General features: G+C 41.5%; 2 protein-coding genes across 3 annotated transcripts; both read right to left on the reverse strand.

The window, feature by feature from the left end:
- Positions 1-952: 952 nt before the first annotated feature.
- On the reverse strand, positions 953-10,358 carry LDLRAD1 (low density lipoprotein receptor class A domain containing 1). Its single transcript, XM_081010722.1, has 6 exons — positions 8,414-10,358; positions 8,028-8,082; positions 5,535-5,696; positions 4,953-5,090; positions 3,348-3,476; positions 953-2,427 (listed from the first exon to the last, which is right to left on the reverse strand). The coding sequence occupies exons 1-6, from the start codon at positions 8,432-8,434 to the stop codon at positions 2,279-2,281; spliced, it is 654 nt and encodes a 217-aa protein (XP_080866848.1). The 5' UTR covers positions 8,435-10,358; the 3' UTR covers positions 953-2,278.
- A 133-nt stretch (positions 10,359-10,491) lies between these two features.
- On the reverse strand, positions 10,492-20,923 carry TMEM59 (transmembrane protein 59). Of its 2 annotated transcripts, none has more exons than XM_081010699.1 (8): positions 20,682-20,923; positions 17,453-17,558; positions 16,002-16,099; positions 15,692-15,844; positions 15,368-15,449; positions 14,778-14,859; positions 13,815-13,923; positions 10,492-12,740 (listed from the first exon to the last, which is right to left on the reverse strand). In XM_081010699.1, the coding sequence occupies exons 1-8, from the start codon at positions 20,880-20,882 to the stop codon at positions 12,588-12,590; spliced, it is 984 nt and encodes a 327-aa protein (XP_080866825.1). In that variant the 5' UTR covers positions 20,883-20,923; the 3' UTR covers positions 10,492-12,587. The 2 variants fall into 2 exon arrangements, with proteins under 2 accessions (XP_080866825.1, XP_080866824.1); XM_081010698.1 differs by having other exon boundaries at positions 14,778-14,862; positions 20,682-20,922.
- Positions 20,924-21,422: the final 499 nt, after the last annotated feature.

The following is a 21,422-nucleotide window of genomic DNA, read 5'->3' on the forward strand; positions in this document are numbered from 1 at the left end:
AGAAACAAGGCAAAAGGGACTGAACAAGAGAAGCAATTTCCAAGGAAGGGTTAGATAGCCCTGCTTGCCAGCTGATTCTGCCAAACTCTGCATCAATCTGCCATCATTTTGTGGCTGGCTCTGCCCCTGTATTGTGAGTAGTGGGCCTCAGCAATTTTCAGCCCTTAGGTGGGCCCTGCTAAAGAGGAAGTTTGAGAAGCCCTGACTTGGGGACCTAATCATGTTAAAGAAATTACCACAGTTATATCCAGACTTTCCCCCTGCAATCCCAGGCTGATATCTTATTTTATCAACCCTGTGAAGTAGGTTAACCTGTAAGTAGTTAGCTCAAGATCAGCCACAGTGGGGATTTGAGCCTGACTTGTTTCTGTTGCCTTGTAGATCTGAAGGAAATAAATTTGGAATACTATACTATATAGGGACGCGGGTGGCGCTGTGGGTTAAACCACAGAGCCTAAGACTTGCCGATCAGAAGGTCAGCAGTTCGAATCCCCGCGATGGGGTGAGCTCCCGTTGCTCGGTCCCTGCTCCTGCCAACCTAGCAGTTTGAAAGCATGTCAAAGTGCAAGTAGATAAATAGGTACCGTTCCGGCGGAAGGTAAACGGCGTTTCCATGCGCTGCTCTGGTTCGCCAGAAGCGGCTTAGTCATGCTGGCCACATGACCCGGAAGTTGTACGCCAGCTCCCTCGGCCAATAAAGTGAGATGAGCGCTGCAACCCCAGAGTCGGTCACGACTGGACCTAATGGTCAGGGGTCCCTTTACCTTTACTATACTATATAGTCCCTAGATGAATTAAATGAGACCTAACACGTGGTACTTTTGTATCCTACTGTGTTGTTACATGGTACTGTTCCACTTCATTGCTGTGGATTTGTGTGTGTGTGTGTGTTGTTTCCTTTCAAGCTGAGACTGAGTTTTCAAATTTTGCCGAGGAACACATGCTAGCACAGTATAATAAAACATACTAAAATCAAGTTTTATTTACTCAAGCAGTAACATATTTAATACAATATGTAAATTAAAGTGACTGTCAAATGAAAAACAGATAAGCATGACTCCTAACCCCATTCATCTGCCATTAGTGTTTAAACACTCTCAGCATTTAATGATGTGCTGTGAAGCGAATAAGATTTAGTTGGGCAACTAACAACTTGTAAATGTTTGTTTATTGCACCATCTATATTGCATGACTTGTCACAATAGGAAATAAGAGTCATTCGTTTTAGTCTGATGGTATATGTTGGTAGAAATCTGATTATCAGATACGAATATTGACGTAAAGGTCTGTTTGTAGTACCCGTTCCATTATATAAGACGATATCTACTTCTACATAAGTATATGAAAGTCTCACAAACCTCTTCCTCAGAAGACTATTCTGAGGCCACTTTATCCTAGTTACAACTGACAGCTAATGCTCTCACTTTTAAGGGTTCATTCCACTCTAATAGCTGCAGGTCACACCAGGCATGTTAGAGGTATAAAAGGGTGAGGGCTTTGAGATACAATAAAATTGTAGACCCAAGTGCAATGTATCAAATACACCAGCATGGTTTGAAATCAATGATCTTTTACTCATCAAACACCCAAATGCCCATAGCTTACTAAGGGAAAATAACAGAGAAAAGGAGAGGGGGGAAATAGAGAGTTCACATGGCAAGTAATCACTGACCTCTTAAATGTCATCTAGGAATAAGATACCAATTAGTTTCCATCACTGTAAGTGCTTGTGCAATAGCTGCCATTGATCAGTCTGCAATTGTGAAAAGGATTCCGCCTGAGTTCTACACACATATAAAAATCGTTCTGGAAACCCTTTTTTTTAAAAAAAAATATTAAAAAAAATACATTGAATTTTCCATAAGGCTCACCATTGCTATCTAGTGTCACATTGTATATTGCACTTAAAACACACTTAAAACATTTTATTTGCAGCTGTACAGCTGAGTCCCTGGTCCTTTACTCTGTTACAAAGCAAGATTTCACAGCTTCCAGTACGTGTGGAAGTCTGAGCCAGATTTTTTGGTAGCAGGCGTTCTTTTCCTCCTTTCGCTTTTTGTAGCAGTGGGTTTTGAGGAAGCCAAGGGTGTTATACACACATGCAGACACACTTTACTGAGCTCAAAAGGTGAAAGATCACTGGTCTGGGAGCAGCACATCTAACACTACACAATGCATCCGTTGCAAGCCCCTCTGAGAAATATGTATGGCAATTCCCCAACAGCAGTATTTGATGGATAGCTCCCATTATTTTCTGAAGGTTACAGTCCTGGAGTGCTCATCTTGTGCAGATGTATTCATCGGACCAGTCACTGCAGTGCTGTATTCCATCTCGGCAAAGACGTCTGGGAATGCAGCTACAGTACATATGGAAGACAACCATGGTGCATCCCCACCATTGAGGCCCACAAGGAGGGCAACTGGCCCCTGGAATAAAAAAGAAGCATAACAGATGTACTCAGCAGAGATGGGGACCAGATGCTGGGCTCCAGCTCCCATCAGCCCCAGCCAGCATGGCCACTGGTCAGGGATATTGGGAACTAGTGCAAAATCCCATGTCCCTAAACTAGAGGATGACACTATGCAAAAGAGGATATCCTGGTAGACGAAAAGGGGCTGTACCAACCTGAAGGACTTACAGTCCAGCATATTTCACACAAAGTGGTACAGCGTTGGGGAGCTGAGGGGGGTCATGGCCCTGGGCACAGAATTCTGAGGGGGTGCAACCTAGCATGCCCATGACAGGCTCCCGTGCCAAGGCTGCATGGCTACTGCCTTACGGAGTTGTGGGGAAGCGAGCTGTGCCCAGGCCAGGCCTTCAGGGCTGTGGCACCACCTCCTCCTCCTCCTAATTTATTACTTAGACACCTCCCATCTGGCTGGGCCTCCCCAGCCACTCTGGGCGGCTTCCAGCAGGGTATTAAAAACAATAAAACATGGCCAGTGAAGAGACATCTGCCCCAGGGCGGAAATCCCACCAACCCTGGACTTTTCCCAGCCAGCACCGGTCCTTCCCTTAGGCCTTCCTCCCATGTGTCCTTGGGCAAGGGGCGCAGAGAGGAGTGCAGCCAACTCACCTCTGGCGCTGCAGGGATGCCACCAAACCCACCAAGGAGCACAAGCCACCACTCACGCAGGGAGTTTGACAAGCTGAGAGGGCAAATGCGGCAACCCGCAGGTAACCTCCATGAGGAGCCGTTGCAGCAGAGGCACAGTGAAGTGTGCCTGCTGTGTTGCCTCACGTGCAACACCCACAAGGAGGTTATGGGGTGCAATCCTTGCCTTGCCTGGGCACTGCTCCCATTTATCCATTAACTACAAGCAGAACTTTGTAAGAAAAGACTTACAAGCTCCTACTTCATCAGAACAGTCACCGCAGTCATTGATTCCATTACATCTTTTGTCTGCATAGACCCAAACCTTGCGGTTGCTGCAATAAAATATCAAGTATCCTGGAAGGTTGTTGGGCAAATCATCTACAAAAAAAAGAGAAAGAAGCAGAAGCAGTGAGGGGAGAAAATGCTGTACTGCGCAAAATATATACTGGGTAAAAACAGCAGTGGCTTAAAATGTGGTAATTAGTAATAAATAACAATACAACTAAGGCAATCTTGATACTCTCACTGAACTCAATGGGGCTTACTCCTGAACAGACAAGTACAAGTTTGCATTGTAAGCTGCATAGATCCTCAAAGTAAAACAGCATACATGGGGGGTGTTGAAGTTCATTCCAGAAACATTGTCTGTGAAGAGAACATCCCTCTCCTTACTTTGCAGGTGGAAAATGAAAGTCATTCAGAAGTTCAATTACTAAGGCAATATTCACACTATTTCTGTTGAAGCAACTACATTTATTTAGTTACCATCTCTTTCTTTAAAAGGGCTTTTAAAAACAATAATAAAGGATGTTGTTAAAGGCTTTGCTTAGATATACAGACTACCAAATAGCAGCTGGAGGCAGAGGAGAGGACAGAGGATGAAGAAGGAGAAGTGTGTGCGGGGGGGGGGCTTTTCACATCCACAGGACCCCCTGGGAAACTCAACAAACTGCTGTACCTGCAACCGAGTTTGGAGAGTGCAGTTGAATGGGACACAGCTGTGGGCAGCCTGAGGAAGTACAATCCACCTTAGGTCTGCCCCTCCAAAACAAAACAAAAGCAAGTCTAAAGAGACTAGGGTGATGTCTGGTGTTTCTGGAACTCTTATTGTTTTGAGACTTTTCAGCTTGAGCTGAAAGTTTGTTTGGACCCTGGGTGATAACTCAGAGGCTGAGAGGAAGGGTGTGTCAGAAGGAAAATTAATTGAGATACACATACACACACACACACACACACACACACACACATGCAACTTTGTGTTAATGTAACTTTTTATATGTAACTTGTTTAAGTTATCCATTGCTGCTTCAGGTATTTTTTACACTGCTGAGAGATATTTTGAGGACACTTCAGTGCTGCTAACACAGTGGTTTGACTTAACCCCCAGAGGCGCACTCCAGTGTCTCTCAAGACAGACGGATGCCAGCAACAACAACATAGTAATTAAATAATCAAAATAAAATCTCATTTTGAGGATTTATTAAAGTAGAAACTGAAATAGTCTTCTTCCAAGTGATGCCTGGGCTGCAGGTATATTGTTATTGATATGTGAGAACTCCTGGCAGAGTTCACGACTTGACTTCAACCTACAACTTCAATTCAGGCTACATCAGTCCACTTGAAGAGGTCCTGAATCCTGATGCTGCTGTTCTGTTCTCTTGTCTATTCACACATGGAAATAATCACTAGATTGCAGAACATGTATGTGTGACCTCATCCTCAGTCTGCTTCTGTTTTCCTCACCACCTAACTTGCTATAGCTTGAAGCTTTATAAAATGGCTGAGTTACGGTGGGGAAAAGCATGAGGCATTAACTGGGCATGGTAAGAGGGGGATTTAAGCAAATATTCTTACCGCATAGTGTCCCTTGCTCATCCTCCCCATTTGCACAATTTTGTCTTGCATCACAGACCTGGCTGGCTGGAATGCAGCTAGCTCTGTTGTCACATAAAAAGCCTGTCTGATTACCGGAGGTCACACATAAACGATTTACTGAAAAATAAAATTGAGATGAAACAATGGAGGATACTGACAAAGAAATGATCAGACCTAATCAGACCCCAACCCCCAGTACTATAGTGACACATTCAAATAATCCAGTTTTGACCCATAGCCATGTTGGGATGCATCACACATAAATAATGGCCATGAATGAGTTTGCAAATATATGGAAGCTTTTGCGTTGCTCATGTTGATTGCAATAGAGTTTGCATGTGAGAATTGCCGGATGGATTGTGTCTTGTGCCTTACCAGATTTCCAACAAAGCCATGACTATTTAAGGTGGTATTGTGCACATGTGGCCTTAGTCTTGCCCATTATTTCCAAAGAGTCTACTTTGAGTAGAAGAAACACTGGACACAGCCCCATTGAAAGTATTACTCCAGTTGGCAGTAGTTTGGTCACCATCATAATAACGAAAGCTAGAAATGACTGACCTGGTGTATGTGGAGGGATGCCAATTGTGACCACCAATGCAATGACAGTAGCGATGACACCAAGTATACCAAGACCAATGGCAGACACGCAGATACATTGTTGGGTGCAAGGGATGCATGTACAGCAATCCTTGCAGCAACCTTGCAGGCCCTGTATAGTACCTGTCACAGAGGGAAGACTTAAAGATCAATTCCAAATATACCCTCACACTAAATTTGTACGAAAATCCACACTGAGGACATTGGCTTCTGCTACTCCCTACTAATTAACCCATATTGAAATTATCCCATGGGTATTTAATTCTATGTTATATAGAACATAACTGTACAAGACTTTATACCCAAAGGTTTCAACTCGTACCACACTTAACACACACACCTGTCCCATTTATGCTAAAAAAATAATGCTGGTAACATGTAGGTCATGCCCTAATATTTGCATTTCTTCACATATATAAAAATATGTTTCTTCACAATAATCAAGATGCTTCCTGTTGCCTTAAGTGCAAGCGGCTAACCTTCTGCAAAGCTCATCTTCTTGCTTCTCAAGAGCCAATGTATGTTCTAGGCAGAGGTGGAGAAAGGTGGGTGCGGTCCGCCCTGGGTGCCATCCCTGAGGGGGGTTGACATCGCTGTCCTGCCCCCGAAGCTCGCCGCAGGCTGCACCCCCCCAGGAGACTTGCGCCGCCCGGCGCACCCTCCAGGAGGCTCACAGCGGCCGGCGCACCCCCCTGGGACACATGCTCCACACCCCTGGGATGCTCGCCCCGCCTCTGTGGGCGGCTAGCCCTGCCCCCAACTGCACGCTGCTCCGGGAGCTGGAGCAGCTAGCTCCACCTCTGGTTCTAGTACTTTTTTCCCCAGTCTGAGGGTTGCATTCCCTTCTGGGCGTGGGGGTCACATGCCACTGGTGGGCAGGGCCAGAGGAAAAGGTAGGTGGAGCAACAGATACAATTCTTACCTTTGTATAGGCAGTTACTTTCTAGGTAAGCAAAGTCAGAAGTTTCACACACCCACACCTGACCATCCTCCAGGAAAGAAAGAAAGAAAGGCAAGCAAAGACACCACAGGAGAGTGCAGAGGAGGGACAGTGTAGCCTAAGGAGAGTCTTGAGGGCCAGATCATAACTGTCAACATTTCCCTTTTTTAAAGGGAAATTCCCTTATTCCGAAAAGGATTCCTCGCAAGTAAAGGGAAAAGTTGACAGCTGTGGGCCAGACAGAGTACTGGATGGTCACATTTGGTATCTGGGCCTAAGGTTTCCTATCCCTGTTCAAAGCTAAATTACGTGGTAGCACTTTATGAACATATGAAGCTGCTGTCAGACCATTTATTTATTTGGTCCAGTGTTCTCTACTCTGACTGGCAATGGCTCACTAAAGTGTCTTCTTAATCTGAGATGTCAAAAAGATTGAATCTGGGAACAAAGCATGTGCTCTACCAGACCCTCCAAGTGTCCCTATTTTCCAGGGACGTCCCTGATTTAGAGAAGCCGTCCCGGTTTCTGATTTGATCCCCGAATGTCCCATTTTTCCTTAGGGTGTCCCTATTTTCACTGGAGAAATGTTGGAGGATATGGAGTTATCCGACCTCCGAGCCGTCTGAAGGCAACTCTGTATAGAGAAGGGTTTTTTTCATGTTTAATGTTTTATTATGTTTTTATATGTATTGGAAGCTGCCCAGAGTGATTGGGGCAATCTAGCAAGATGTGTGGGGTATAAATAGTAAAAATCAGCTGACTAATGTATTGTGTAATCTCACTCCCAGTGCTCATAACCTGCCTTTAGGTGATTAACTGCCTTCCTTTTACAAGGTACTTAAGAATTAGCTGCAACTGCCTTGAATCATTGCAATGTCTTCCCTCAAAGCTTCTGTACTAGAATCCACCTATGGTACAAGACAGAAGTTGCATAGGCAGCAATGAAGCAAGCTAGAAAAGTTGAAATGGAGTGTGTGGGGGATGATCTCCCTCTTCCTGTCCCCCACTGCATATTTGTTTTTAGTTTTTAGTTTCATCCATCACTCTAGTAAGAAGAAAAGAATGCAGGAAATGCTGCAACTAAAGTATTTTAATGTATTTTTAAAAATGCAATTTATTACCCACTGTTCATTATAATTTAAATCCAAACTGGGGTATAATGCCAATAAAATGTATTAAAACCATACCAACAATTAAGAAGACTCTTCATATTGTTATGAAGACATACCTGATGAGTTATACTTGTATGTTTTCTAGCAACAGACCACTGCCTATAGGATACTGCTTTTGAATGAACTAAAAGCATTTTTCATTTTGTAGCCAAATAATACACTACTGAAAATGAAACAACTTTCAAATACTGTAAACTATAGAAACATCAATTGTCAAGAAGTATATGAGCCAAGTAGTATATAAGCAGAGATTTCCTCTTTTTGAAAGGACAACTTTAGTTCATAAACTAATCAGTTCCTAGCATTTTTGAACTGCTTTTTGTTAGTAAGAGTACCAGTTACCTCTGTTAGCAGTAAAGAGAGATTTTGTTGAACCAAATGAAGCTCCTTCAATATTCTGTAATTAACAGAAATAAAATAAAATTATATTGCCTTCATTGTGAGGGAGAAGATTGTTTTTAAGGAAACACAAGGCATTACATTGTCTGTAATTATGGTGCATTCAGTATTCAGATAGAATCCCTATCTGCATACATTCAAGAACATGTAACTAACATACAGAGATTTAATTAAAACTATAATTTTTAGTTTTGATTCCAGTTTGCTACTGGTAAAATAGAGATACAGAGGTTTCCAGCGTGTCTACTTTCTAATAGTAATTAGAGCTAGCTGATCAATCGTATTAAAAGTAATAATTACACCCCCCCCAATAGAATGGATGCTATTACCTGAGGATGAATTCTGTTCATTTCCCCCCTGACTGCTGCAGGATTATGCTAATTAATAGGCAGAGTTGTTCTGGCAATGTTTCCATCAATGTTCACTTCAAACTGTGTTGCTTAGGTATGAAAGGAGGAACTAGCCTCTTTCAAGCTGCCTTGCTTTATTAGCTCACCAAGCCACTAAATACATTCCTGGGGTAACGTTACCAGGCTACTAAGAGAAACAGAGGTAGGAAGAAGAAAGTCATTCTAACCCCATTCATACCTATGAAACAGAGTAAGCATAAACTCAAGAATCCCCATTAGCTTCTCCTCTAGCTAGTGCCACAAATAATAAAAATGTCTCAGCTCCTACTGGGCATATTACTAAACGTCACACACAGGTAGCACTGAGTAACACTGGAAATACACTACAGGCATGAATGCTGCCCTTTCAAAGCTTTAGGGAATAAATTGCTTGTTTCATGTTCTTAACTTTAAAGTATTTTGATACAGGTGCCAACCCTTTGGTTTCTTCTCTACTAACCTGGTTTAGGAAGTGTTCCATTTTAGCTGATATCGCAAAGTAGATTATAACTGTAAATCTTCTGTTTACACAAGTTGTTTCATGGTTGTAGTGCTTATTTCCTTCTTTAAATACACTCTCACAATAATTAAATGTGTGTGGGGGGGTTAATTTATAAAACAACTTTTCTTTCTTTTCTTTCAATCGACAAGTTACGATGTTTAGATGGAAGCGCGGAAAGGTTCAAACCCTTTAAGGACTTTTCCCACTGAACGAACAAAAATATGTCTGTACTAATGACTGAACTTTGTTTCAGTTTCATGATCACAGCTTATAAAGCACTGATCTTTTGATGCAGTGGACTGAAGATTTTGAGGCAGAACCTTCCAATATGTTAAAGCTCAGCTATTCGAAGGAAACAAACCACTGGCCCTTCAATAAGGCCCTTGCAGGAACGTGTAGAGCAGAGGTGGGGCCAAATGCAACCCCCTTCCAGCTTATGTCTGGCCCTCAGAACTTTGCCCAGGCCACAGCCCCTCTCCTCAGGCAACACCCATCATTAGCCCTAATACATACCACAAATACAGTATTTTTGCCTGGTTGGAATGTGCCTGTAGACTCCGATGCCTCTTGCTTGCATGGAAAAGGGTGTAAATGTGTATAGAAACTGAATATCTGTACTGTACATTTGTTGCTCCAGCCACTTTTGCTTCTGGTTCCACCCACTTCTGGCGGGCAGCCCTCTGACATTTGCCCAGAGGGGAATGTGTTCCTCAAGCCAAAAATATTGCCCTCCTCTGCTGTAGAGCTCATTCTGGAGCTAGAATTAAGACTCATTACCAGAACATTTGGGGTTCCAGAAAAATGCAGTTTAGAAATGACCTAAGTCAAGGGTGGGAGGAGCTAGAGATCAGCTTCCATTAGTCCCAGCCACCATGACCAGTGGTCAAAGCTGATGGGAAGCTGTAGCCCCAATAACTCCTGGAATGCCACATATTTCCATCTCTAATGTAAGGCATGTCAATCAATTCTGCCAAGGAACCTTGCCTTGGCCAACTCTCCTCTTTCACAAAGCTCCTTAAGTTTCACCATCAAGTCTACCTAAGATAAGGGCACCTAGTGCTAGGAGCCAAACCTGAAAATGGTCCAGAAAATAGATGGATACTTGCATATTTTCTGAAAAAATTAGCAAGGCGAAACTGATCGGGTAGCCCAATATTCAGTTCAGCCACAGTTAATTTTGAGGCGTGTTCATAATATAGGTTTTTGTAGTCTTATTAGACACAACAATGCTTAAGCCCTATTAAGACATCAATTATCTTTGTTACTGAACACAATGGATTTTATTGATCTCCAAAGCTGGAGCAGAACAGTTCAGTTCTGTGAAATGAAGTATGAAACAAGATCAATGTTTTATATTTAATGTACAGGTATTTTTCAACGGCTGATCTGAATCACTGGAAGAGAGCTTTCAGTGTTGCTTTTCAGACCAACCACAACTGAAATTTGGTAGACTGACACAGTTGCTAACAGGGGATCACTGACTTCTCTTCCTAAGGAAAGTAGTACATTACACTAGTTCTTTTAGCCATTGATTTATTGTAGACCTTTAAACAGATTTCAGCTCAAGTTGTCACAGTGAGAGAAGAATCCAGTAACATCATAGCAATATGGAATCCTTAGTTCAATAATACTGAACCTTCAAAGTAAGGGTACTACATTTCAGTCCATTTAACCTTTACTGTATATAGTCTGGATTATTTTGCAAAGGCATCTCCTAAAACAAGAATCCAAATGAAAAACAAATGTATAAGTTAAAGCAAATGTAGTTGAAATAATTGGCGCATAATACAATGGTATTTTAGCCCAGCAAGTGAAAAATCAAGACAACTGACATTGCAGAAGTTATCGTACAACACAAACAGCAACTGAGCTGCAAAAGTTGCTTGAAAGTAACTATTTCACAGATTAGTAAAGGAGTGTCCATGGTTTCTCGCTTTAAGAAATAGGGCAAGTTTTAAACTTCAGAATTTGTATTGACTAGATGAAATCACAGCAATATAACTTGCTTAATGATTGCCCTTGCAAGTTATTCTATTAGGCTCCCATTGATCAACTTTTAGACAGAAAGCCTCATTTTCTACCACCACTATATTAGAGAATCATCAACTTTATAATTATGCAGAGATGCTTTCAATAGTGATATTTATAGAGAATGGCATACCAATTTTATTGGCTTGTCACTTCACCGTAGGGTTTACAATAGCTTCCTCTTCTGTTGTTCATCATTTACTTGAAGCATGGACACTTCAGTAAACCAAATAAAGATGCTTATTATTTTTCAGAACATTTTTACCAATTAGCAAGGGTAAAATAAAATTTAAAACATTAAAGATTTTTAGAGCACTTGTAAAAAAATACTGAAATAAAATTCCCAATTCAACACATTTAGAATTATATTAACAATAAATTAGAACTTGCAAACTCCCCTGGAAAGTACTGATTTATAAAACTGTATTAGACATTTGTTTGGTCACAAGCCTCAACGTAATGATTTATTCTTATTCATTAAGTAGGTTTTTAAAAGCTGGCCATGTCCCAGATAGGGTTAAGTGTAAACTGTGTCTGGGTTTATGCATAGTGGGAAACCATGATTATCTATTCCAAGAATGAGTTCCAACATCCTTGGGCTTGTGAGTATCTTCCCTGCTTTGTGCCCCAGAGGAAGAAATTGAAAACTTTTTATTTCAATTTTGAACTAACAGATCCTAGCAACAGCTCTGTATAGCGAACACAAGCCAGGATCAAACCATGGTTTCAGATCTTGGCTGGCATCTACGTAAGAGGGAAGTGTGGCTAGTTTAAAATTGAAAGTAGCATTTATCAATTTCAACTGGTGTGTGAAGGAGTGTGAGAGTCAAGAGACTTCTTGTGAACAAGTCAATGTCAAATATACCAATGTCCAATATACACAGAAATTTTTGTCTGCCACCAATGTTGCCTGTTTTTTAGGGAAAGGTTGTTGTTGTTGTTTAAATTAATCATTTCTCTGAGCTGACAAGTGTAGCAAATGAAAGCCAGGGAAGCTTATTTGTTTTAGGATACAGAAGTGACACCATAATAGATTCCTCTATACATTAAAGTTTTATTTCTGACCCACAGTACTTCAGTGCCAGAAACTGACACAAAGGTCAATAAAAATGTACTCTTATTGTGGAAAATGAGCCATTTGAAGCAATAAGGATTTCTAAGCAATTCTACATGTTAGTTTCATTTATCCACAGCTGAGAAGACAACTTAAAAGGCATCTTTGACCACAAAAAATTCCTTACACTATTAGAAACAAGATTCCAAATATACACTCTGATACCAACAGATGTTCATAATTTGAAAATACCACAACCTTAATGTATAGACAATACTTATGATTTTTGGTAAGCAAAAAAAAAAAAAAGATGCAAATAAATGTAAATTCTCTACAAACCCCATTTGCTCAACACAATTTCCTTTACTGGTGGAAAATGAGATTGAATTCCATGACAGTAGAACAGTAATCAATTATGTAACTTTATTTGAATCTGAATTTTGACTACCCCTGCAAAAGCCTCTTCATTGGAAAAAGTCACCAAAGTTAACAGAAGTCTTAGAATAAGATAATGAATTCATTTTTTAAATCTATATTGCTGACTGAGTCAAGTTAACTTTCGTAGGTAGAGGTCCAGCTTCTTCTTCATCAGCCTTGCATTTAACCACAATGAGAGCAGAAGTTGGGTATCGATTCAGTTTTTGTTCATTCATGTATTCCAAATCCCCATAGATACTCAGCTTCTAAAATAATAACAACAACAACAAAATGATATTAGATGGAAATCATTTCACACAGTAAGTTTTATTCCAGTACATCTTGGTGCATGGATATCATGACTAAAATCTTATGCACACTTACTGGAGAATAACTCCTACTGAAGTCAGTGGGACTTACTTTCAAGTAAACATGCCTAGGATTATACTGTTAAACAGGACCACACACTTTTAGTTCACTCTCCAGAAACATAGGGTTGGGGGGTAGGGGTGAGGAGTAGAAGATATTAAACAAGTATTTATGAGTGAAATTTTCAAGGCTTTGAGACACCGGCAAAGAAAAGGCACAATTAAATTGTGCATTAGTAGGAAGTAGCAATGGAAGACTTCAAATTTTAATAAAGATTTTGGACATTACATCTGAAACATAATTAGCCCTTTAGCTGAGCACCGCTTTTTAAAATGGCTGCATATGGCTCCACAAACTACTCGATGATAGATCTTGATCTAATCCTGCATAGCATTTTGTATGTTACATAATATATGCATGGCTATCAATATGACTTCTACAATGGTATTTTATTTACATTAACATTTTCGGGCATATTTGCTACCAGAAATGCCTCTCCCTTTTTTTGCAACTGTACTATAACTTTTATGAACTGAGATGGCTTCAGTACTGCAACCTCACAGAAATGCCCACCAAATCTAGAGAATGTCACCTTGCTAAGCAAAAATCACGTGCATGCTTTGCTTCAGCTGCGAGGTGTCAAAACTCATCCCATGAAACCACTCTTGTTATCTTTTGTTTTCCTGAAAAAGCTAGCATGAACTGTCACTACCAGTTTACATATTCCATACTGTATTTGCCCCAGTGATCACATCAGCTGATTAAGTTGGCAATTTCATTGGAGGTTAGCTACAAGCAGGTGAGACCTCTTACAATATATAATCAATATATATGTTCACAATCCTGTTTCATTAACAAGAGAATCATTAGATACTCTCTTCTGCACAAAAGGGCTCTAATCAAACCCAAAGCATTCTGATATCACAGAATATAATGTGGTAGGATCCTGGAAAATTTAGGACTTAAGTTACCTCAGATGGAACATATTGCTCCACAGCAGTAGTAACAGTTGCACAACAAATCCAGAGCAACACCAGTACAGAAAGGACAAGTGTGGTTGTCAGTATCCAGCCAGAATTTCTGTAATATAAGAAAACAGATCAGCCATAAAGACAAGCTTGAGGTATATTGAAAATTGTATCCCCCCTAAATATTGTTTCTACACACACACAATCCAAAATAGGCAGACTTAGATGCCATCACAGTCAACTACTGTACCTTAATCTGGTCCCAGAAAATAAGCAAAAGCTACTGTCTTTGAGCTTTCAAGATCTAATAAGAGGTTATTGTTTCCCATTACCATTTACCTTCAGTGAAAATGATCACATGATCATGTCTCAGCTTAATAAGCCGAGATATGTACAGACAGTATGCCTGTGAAATACAGTGATTTCCTTTCATGGTGTGCCTGAATGAAATACAGAAGTCTTTTTCAGTTAACCAGTTTTCAATTTCATCTGAACCAGGAACTACGGTTACTAGGCTCAGAAGAACTTAAGACCTTTCGAAGTTGGTTTAGGATCCAAAGCTGTTAACAATCACTGCCACAAGCCTAAAAGCACAACTACTTTAGCACCTTTCATACTCAAACTGACCCTCAATATTATGTGAGCCAACAGCTTTGCTCAGAACTTTGTTTTACTTACAGATAGACCTAACACAGTAATATTAAAGAATGGTCTGAGTTTGGAAACAATGTTCAATGCAAGCAGCATGTTTGTAGTAAAAGTTGTGCCACTATGGGCATTTCCTATTTTTAGAGAGCATTCAATTAGATACAGCATGTTAGAATGTCAGAATGTTAATTTTAAGAAAATGTTTTGTGAAAACATTTCACATGATTGTTTTGGTAGTTGAACTACATGTGATATACAGCATTAGGGAATGAAACATGTCTCTCCCTTCTTATGCTTCATATGCTAAAATGTACATACATTGAAACACATTTGAAGAAGTTATCACTTTCATCTTCGTCGAAGAATCCCTTGTGTGTCTGTGGACCTCCTGGCTGCAGATCTACTGAAAATCATAGTACATTTTTGTTTAATTTTATCACAGAATCCAAGACACATATGCTCAATACATTCTGTATGCTATGAATGTCTACCCAACCTTTTTTCCTTCCGGTAAATCCTACTGCTAGACACAGCAAACTCTTTAAATAAATGTTAAGATTGAGCAGTGCCCCCTTTTTTAACTGGAAGGAAGTCCTAGGAAAAAGCGAACAGCTAAAAAATATCTTGTGGGTTTGTTTCTTTGCAATATGCAGTGTCTTGCTGAACCAGAGCCAATGAAGCAACTGAAGTACAAAACTTGTAAAAACAAGTTTCAGTTGCCATGTTTAAACATCAGGCAAAGATTGTGTCATCAAGCAAATTCCAAACAGTAAGCATCTTAAAAAATAAGCTACTGGTTTCCACAGTTATCTAATCATGGATACAAATTGCCGGTCAGACACTGACAGTACATCCTTACTGTTTGGCAAACCATATTCTATTCCTTGAAGTTCCCTAAAACAACTTACAAGATGCTTTGCGAAATGATGGTTCTTTTAAATCCTGTGTTTCCTGACCAGGACTTTCAATGAACTGAACTTCTGGCTTTGACTGAAATAACAACAAAACCTTCAAATTAGTGAAACAAACCTAACATATTTACCTACATAATGACACAAACTGTAATTTAAATAGACACATTATATTTTTAAGCAGAGCAAGCCCAATAAAACAGAACACTCCCAGACATTCAACATGGAGTTATTTGATTTAAAACAGAATAACAAAAAACACCCTCCCTTAGTTCTCTTGAACTCTTATGTCAGAACAGGTAAGAGCAGGTTAGCAAGTACCTGGAATATTACTATTTTGCCATCATCAGCTTGAAGGTAGAAAGTCCATGAGGCAGTGACGAAGCTATGGGCTGTTTCCATTATATCACTCCAGAATGATCTCACAAGCGTAAGGGGGAATAGAAGGTGCATTCTTGGCATTAAGGACATGAGCTGCAAATAAATAGTGATTCACATATTAATATAAAAGCAAAAATTTCAAATATGTCACAGAGCTTCTCTCCACAATTTACTTTTAAAATAGCTGAAGAATGGGTTGAAGAATACAAGCAGAGAAAATGTATTCACTCACTCTAATATAAATACTTACATGGTCTCGTCTCAGTTCAGCATATGGTAACTGATTCTGGCATCCAAGACGGCAGGCATATTGTTCATCAGACTGAGAGGTATATGCCTCAGAACATGCTGTAAAAGACACATTATTTCAGTTTGAATGTTCACACCTTCCACATAAGCAGCTAAAGCACACTTGAATATTAGGGTGCAACACCACACATATTGCTACTAATGTTGGACTTCCCTTCCTGACGCTCATCTTTCCAATCCAATTATGTCAGTGGTGAGATAAAAGAGAGGCAAAATTGAACTACACTTCAGCATTCAGGATCTGTAAAAACACCCCCCAAGTGACAGAAATATCAGAGGGGCAGGATAAAACCAGAATACCCACTCACTTTCAGTATGCCCCCTGAGCTATATACTTAGCTTTCAGTTTTGCCAACTCTGTCAGGATGCAACTTCTAAAAGGCTCCAGTTCCAACATTTTAGATAGGAGACAGGAAAAATAATAGCATCGCAGAGTGAAAATAACAATTGTATACAGAGAAACTGCAGAGGGAAAATAAACTCTTCCCAGAACTGTATACTCAGCAAGCCAATTAGGGCTGCAATGCTATGTGCGCTTACTTGACGTGAGCACTACTCAAGTCAATGGATCTACTTCCAATCAAAGCTTACAAGATTATTATTCATGAATGTTTATATTTAATATCCAATTCAGCATGGAAACAGAACTTTCTCTTCCATGACAGGCTCAATTTTGTGACGGGGTGCAGACCTATCTCATACAGTAGAAGCAAGACCCATACTGTCTCAACAAAGCTGCAAATAGCTTTGGGACTGAGAGATTCCCATCCCAGCTGCAAGCAACTTTGTGACTGAAAACTTCTTAATTACACTTTCTTTCATCTCAGAAAACTCCTCTTTGTTTCAGAAAAATTCTCTTTCAAAGGAGAAGCTACAATTACAAAAATCTTCAGGCATCAACACTATTATTATATTTTATATCACAACATTCTCTTACGTTGCAAACTTTTGTTTATTTTCTCATTTTATTTTTAAGCTTCCAATGACATATTTTATGATAACTAACAAAATGTGACAAAGTGCATGTTTTAAGGCTTATTATTTTGTTATAGATTTCCCTGATGACAGGGTATCTGTGGCTGACACATGCTGACGTTAAGCCAAATTTACTTTTTGACTTTGTAATAAATCAGATTTCATGCCCTTATGTGGACACTTATTTTGTGGCATGATTTTGGAAGCTTCCTCCTTGCTGAACTCTCTTGATGTTAATCAATTAACATCATGGTGTTAATTCTTCTCCTAGGGAGATATCCAACTAAGTCACACTTTGGGTAGACTGACTGAAATAAAGTTACTGGTCAATATAGTTCAATCAGCCGACTCTGAGTAGGAAGAAAAGTGGTGACCACCCATATATTACAAGCTGAAAAAGAGGCTAGCTTAACTTACCAGAGTCACATTCCAACTTGGTCCGATTCAAATCAATCCCATCATCCACAAACTGACAAATGGAGAAGAGTCTGCAGCCCCTTTGACATGCATAGAGCTCTTCTTCCTGGTAATGAAAACCTAAGAGGTCAGTATCACTCTTTTATAATCGTCCTACTCTAACCCTACTCATACCACAAAGACATACACAATGTGCTGCACAGTTTAACTTCAAAAATCTTTTGCTTTTATTATTTCACAGAGCTACAAGAGTGAGCCAAGATTTTTCACTGAGACTTCAGCAGACTACTGAGGTTAGTAAAAGTAGGCTTTAATACAAGTCTTGTATCTGAGCCTTGAAACACCTTATACAAATATGAAACCAAGATGTTGAATAAAATATTATTATTTAGTTTACTTTGGAACAAGCTGCACAAATATAAACTATCTTGAGTGGGTGATCGTGGACCAGATCCAGGTGCCCTTGATGGAAATTTATTTTCTAGATCCATTTCAATCAGGGTTTAGGCTCTGTTTTGGAACAGAAACTGCTTCGATTGCCCTGTATGAGGACCTCTGTTGGGAGAGAGACAGAGGAAATAGGTCCTGGTTAATTCTCTTCAACCTCTCAGCAGTTTTTAATACCACTGACCATGATATCCTTCTGGAGTGGCTGTCCTGAGTTAGGGGTGGGTGGCACTGCTTTTGACCAACCTGTATTTGAGGTATCCTTTGTCTCTAGTCTAGGGACGCGGGTGGCGCTGTGGTCTAAACCACAGAGCCTAGGGCTTGCCGATTAGAAGGTTGGCAGTTCGAATCCCTGCGACAGCGCGAGCTTCCATTGTTCGGTCCCAGCTCCTGCCCACCTAGCAGTTCAAAAGCACGTCAAGTGCAAGTAGATAAATAGGTACCGCTCCAGCAGGAAGGTAAACGGCGTTTCCGTGCGCTGCTCTGGTTCGCCAGAAGTGGTTTAGTCATGCTGGCCACATGACCCGGAAGCTGTCTGCAGCCAAATGCCGGCTCCCTCGGCCTATAGAGTGAGATAAGCGTGCAACCCGAGTCGTCCACGACTGGATCTAACGGTCAGGGGTTCCTTTACCTTTCTCCCCAGTCAACATATGGACCCCTTCTCCAGTGTGGTGGAGTCAACATATGGGACCCCTTCTCGCCAGTGTGGTGTAGTGGTTAAGAGCAATAGACTCGTAATCTGGGGAACCGGGTTCGCGTCTCCGCTCCTCCACATGCAGCTGCTGGGTGACCTTGGGCCAGTCACACTTCTTTGAAGTCTCTCAGCCCCACTCACCTCACAGAGTGTTTGTTGTGGGGGAGGAAGGGAAAGGAGAATGTTAGCCGCTTTGAGACTCCCTACGGTAGTGATAAAGCGGGATATCAAATCCAAACTCTTCTTCTTCTTCTTCTTAAGCTAGATATTTATCTATTATGAATATTTCAGTCTTAATCAGGAACCTGAAAGCAGGTGTAACACACATGCTCCAAAATGGTAATTCTTATGCTGTTCAACAATCAAATGACAATGCATTGTGTAACTATGTATTTTCTGTGTAGTAACAGTGCCATAGGTATCTATCAAGGAAAGTAACAGTGTCAATGTCTTAAAGCAGTATTGATTACACTGATGGGTGCAATGGCAAACAACGGCATGGAAGACATACAGTAGCTAACAATAATATGGATGTGAAAGGAGGAATTTTGGCAGAGATATGAAGGAGCATGTTTGCTGAGAAGCCCTGGTCTGATGTGTCATTATGTTAACATCTTGGCATAATCATCATGACAGGTAAAGACCTAACATTGAGGAGAAACCTGTTATCTTGTACGGTAAGAAGCAGGTAGCTACAAGAAGCTACACAAATACTGGGCTGGGTGGGTGAAATTAAAGAATAATTTTCTCAGCTCCATGTGTGCACTGGGAAGAAGAGAGTTAGGAAAGATATCAGGACAGATACTGAACAAACACTCTTAGTGAATTTACAGTAGTATAAAAGTCAGCAAAGTGTCACTATTTTGGTTCTAGATGTGGAATTGGGGGAGTTATATAGGCTGGAAAGTGGGCTATAATGACAACTATATTTTTGTAATAAAAATGTAGAGATCAAATCCTGTAGATGATATAGACACAATACATTTTACTTTGCAGTTTGCTGAGAAATAAGAGTGCAATCCCATGCATGCCTACTAAAAAGCAGATTCCATTGAATTAGTTAGAGTTTAATCTCAGGTAATGCACCTAAAATTGCAGCCTTAGTATCTCATGGGGAAACATAGAAAAGTTTCCGTTTCCATATGTCAATCAATGTGAAAATCATTAGCCCAACCATTATTTGGCCTTCAGACCAGCTGACAAAAGTGCTTGCAGAGAAACCAGAATCTGAAGGCAGTTCCAGATACCTTATCTTAGCAGTTTTCCTTTTCCTTAAAGTTGACAGCCTTTTGCAGATATGTGGTAGCTGTGCAGGTGACAGCTGAGACCTATGCCAGCATTTTGTAAGTCTCTTCGGGCCACTTCTATGAGGAATGCAGCTAACAGGTAACAATAAATCATGCCACTTTGCATTTTGGTACACGTGAAGGATTTATTTTTGCACACTTCCTTTGTGTACTAGCCAGCCCAACAAGCTGAGGAGAGGAAAGTGGAGGAGAGCTGATAGCACAGAACTTAGCGGACGCAACTGTAGAGACTCCCACTTGCACCCAGCCAAGCTGCGAGGCCCCACCTCAGGCAGTCAAAGATTACCAGGTGAGAAATCCGTCCGCGCTCTAATAGCCGCTTGGCGGTTGCAACCCCAGGAAGGGCATCGCAGCACTGGCAAAACCAGTCAGGCCCCATCCACCGGCCAAAGGAGGAGCAGCAGTCGCCGCAGGGAGTGTGGCTTCCTTCCCATTCCCTTTCCTTGCCAAGAAGAATATTCAGCCCCGGCTGCCAGTTGCCCCCAGGGCTGCACAGCGAAAGGAAAACAAGCCACGGTCGCATCCCTACACTGAGGGTGGTGGTGGGGAGATATATTAAATATAAGCAGCGATGCCGCAGGGGCTGCCCCTCCTGTCCGCAACCAAGGGTCAGATTCTTATTTTTTTATTTAAGAAACCAGGAGCGCCCGGGGCTTAAATGCAGGTGGCAGGATGAAAAGGGAAGGTCCCACTAACTGGCTGCTATCGTGACGTGGTTCTTGGGGGGTGGCGGAATATTTCAGTAGGGAATGTGGGGCGCCCCCCCCCCGCCGCTTGTTACCTTGGGGTAAGTATGGAGCGGGTAGGTGCTCTGGCACGTCCGCTGGCAAGGGGCGGTGTTCCCCAGCGCCGGCTCGAAAGACTCGGAGAGGGACTCCGGAACGGGCTCTAATTCGGGCCGGGCCGCCTCGTCGCCCACAGCGAGCAGCAGCAGGAGAAGAAGAGACCCCAGCCCCAAACGGCTCGGCCGCAGCGCCGCCATCTTGAGTCGCCAACCCCCAGCCAGACGGTTGTTTATTTTTGCTAACCGCCCCTTTCGCGCTTCCGGTTTCCGGCACCCGCCGAACAGCTCTGCGGACTTAAATGGGTTAGACTGGACGGAGGATGCGGACTTCCGGGTTTCTTTGGGCGGTTCACACCCCTTCCCTGGGCAGAAGGGAGAGTTGCCCGTATAATGGGAGCGGGTTGTGAGGATACACTCGGTTTTTAGTAGAACAGTATTTGTTCAGCGGTGTATTCACTGGAGAAAGCAACCAAGAGAGGATGTCGTACTATTTGCAACTTAGTTTCATATGTAGAATTCGCTAATTTGGGGTGTTAAAAATAATGATAAAAATATTTTAAAACTTGGAAACTAAGGTTTCTGCGCGAGGCTTCTCAATGCAGCTGAGCGCGCTGGATTTTGGCTCGGAGATCGGCTCTGAGGAGGCAACTGAACGGAGGCCGACATTGCTTCCTGCAACATGAGGGCTGATGGGTGGTGGTGGGGGGGCGTTAAACACAAATCCACACCCGTCTTGGT

This window comes from Podarcis pityusensis (assembly GCF_964106645.2).
Source record: "Podarcis pityusensis genome assembly, chromosome: 6".
In the NCBI taxonomy this organism is placed as follows: Eukaryota; Metazoa; Chordata; class Lepidosauria; order Squamata; family Lacertidae; genus Podarcis; species Podarcis pityusensis.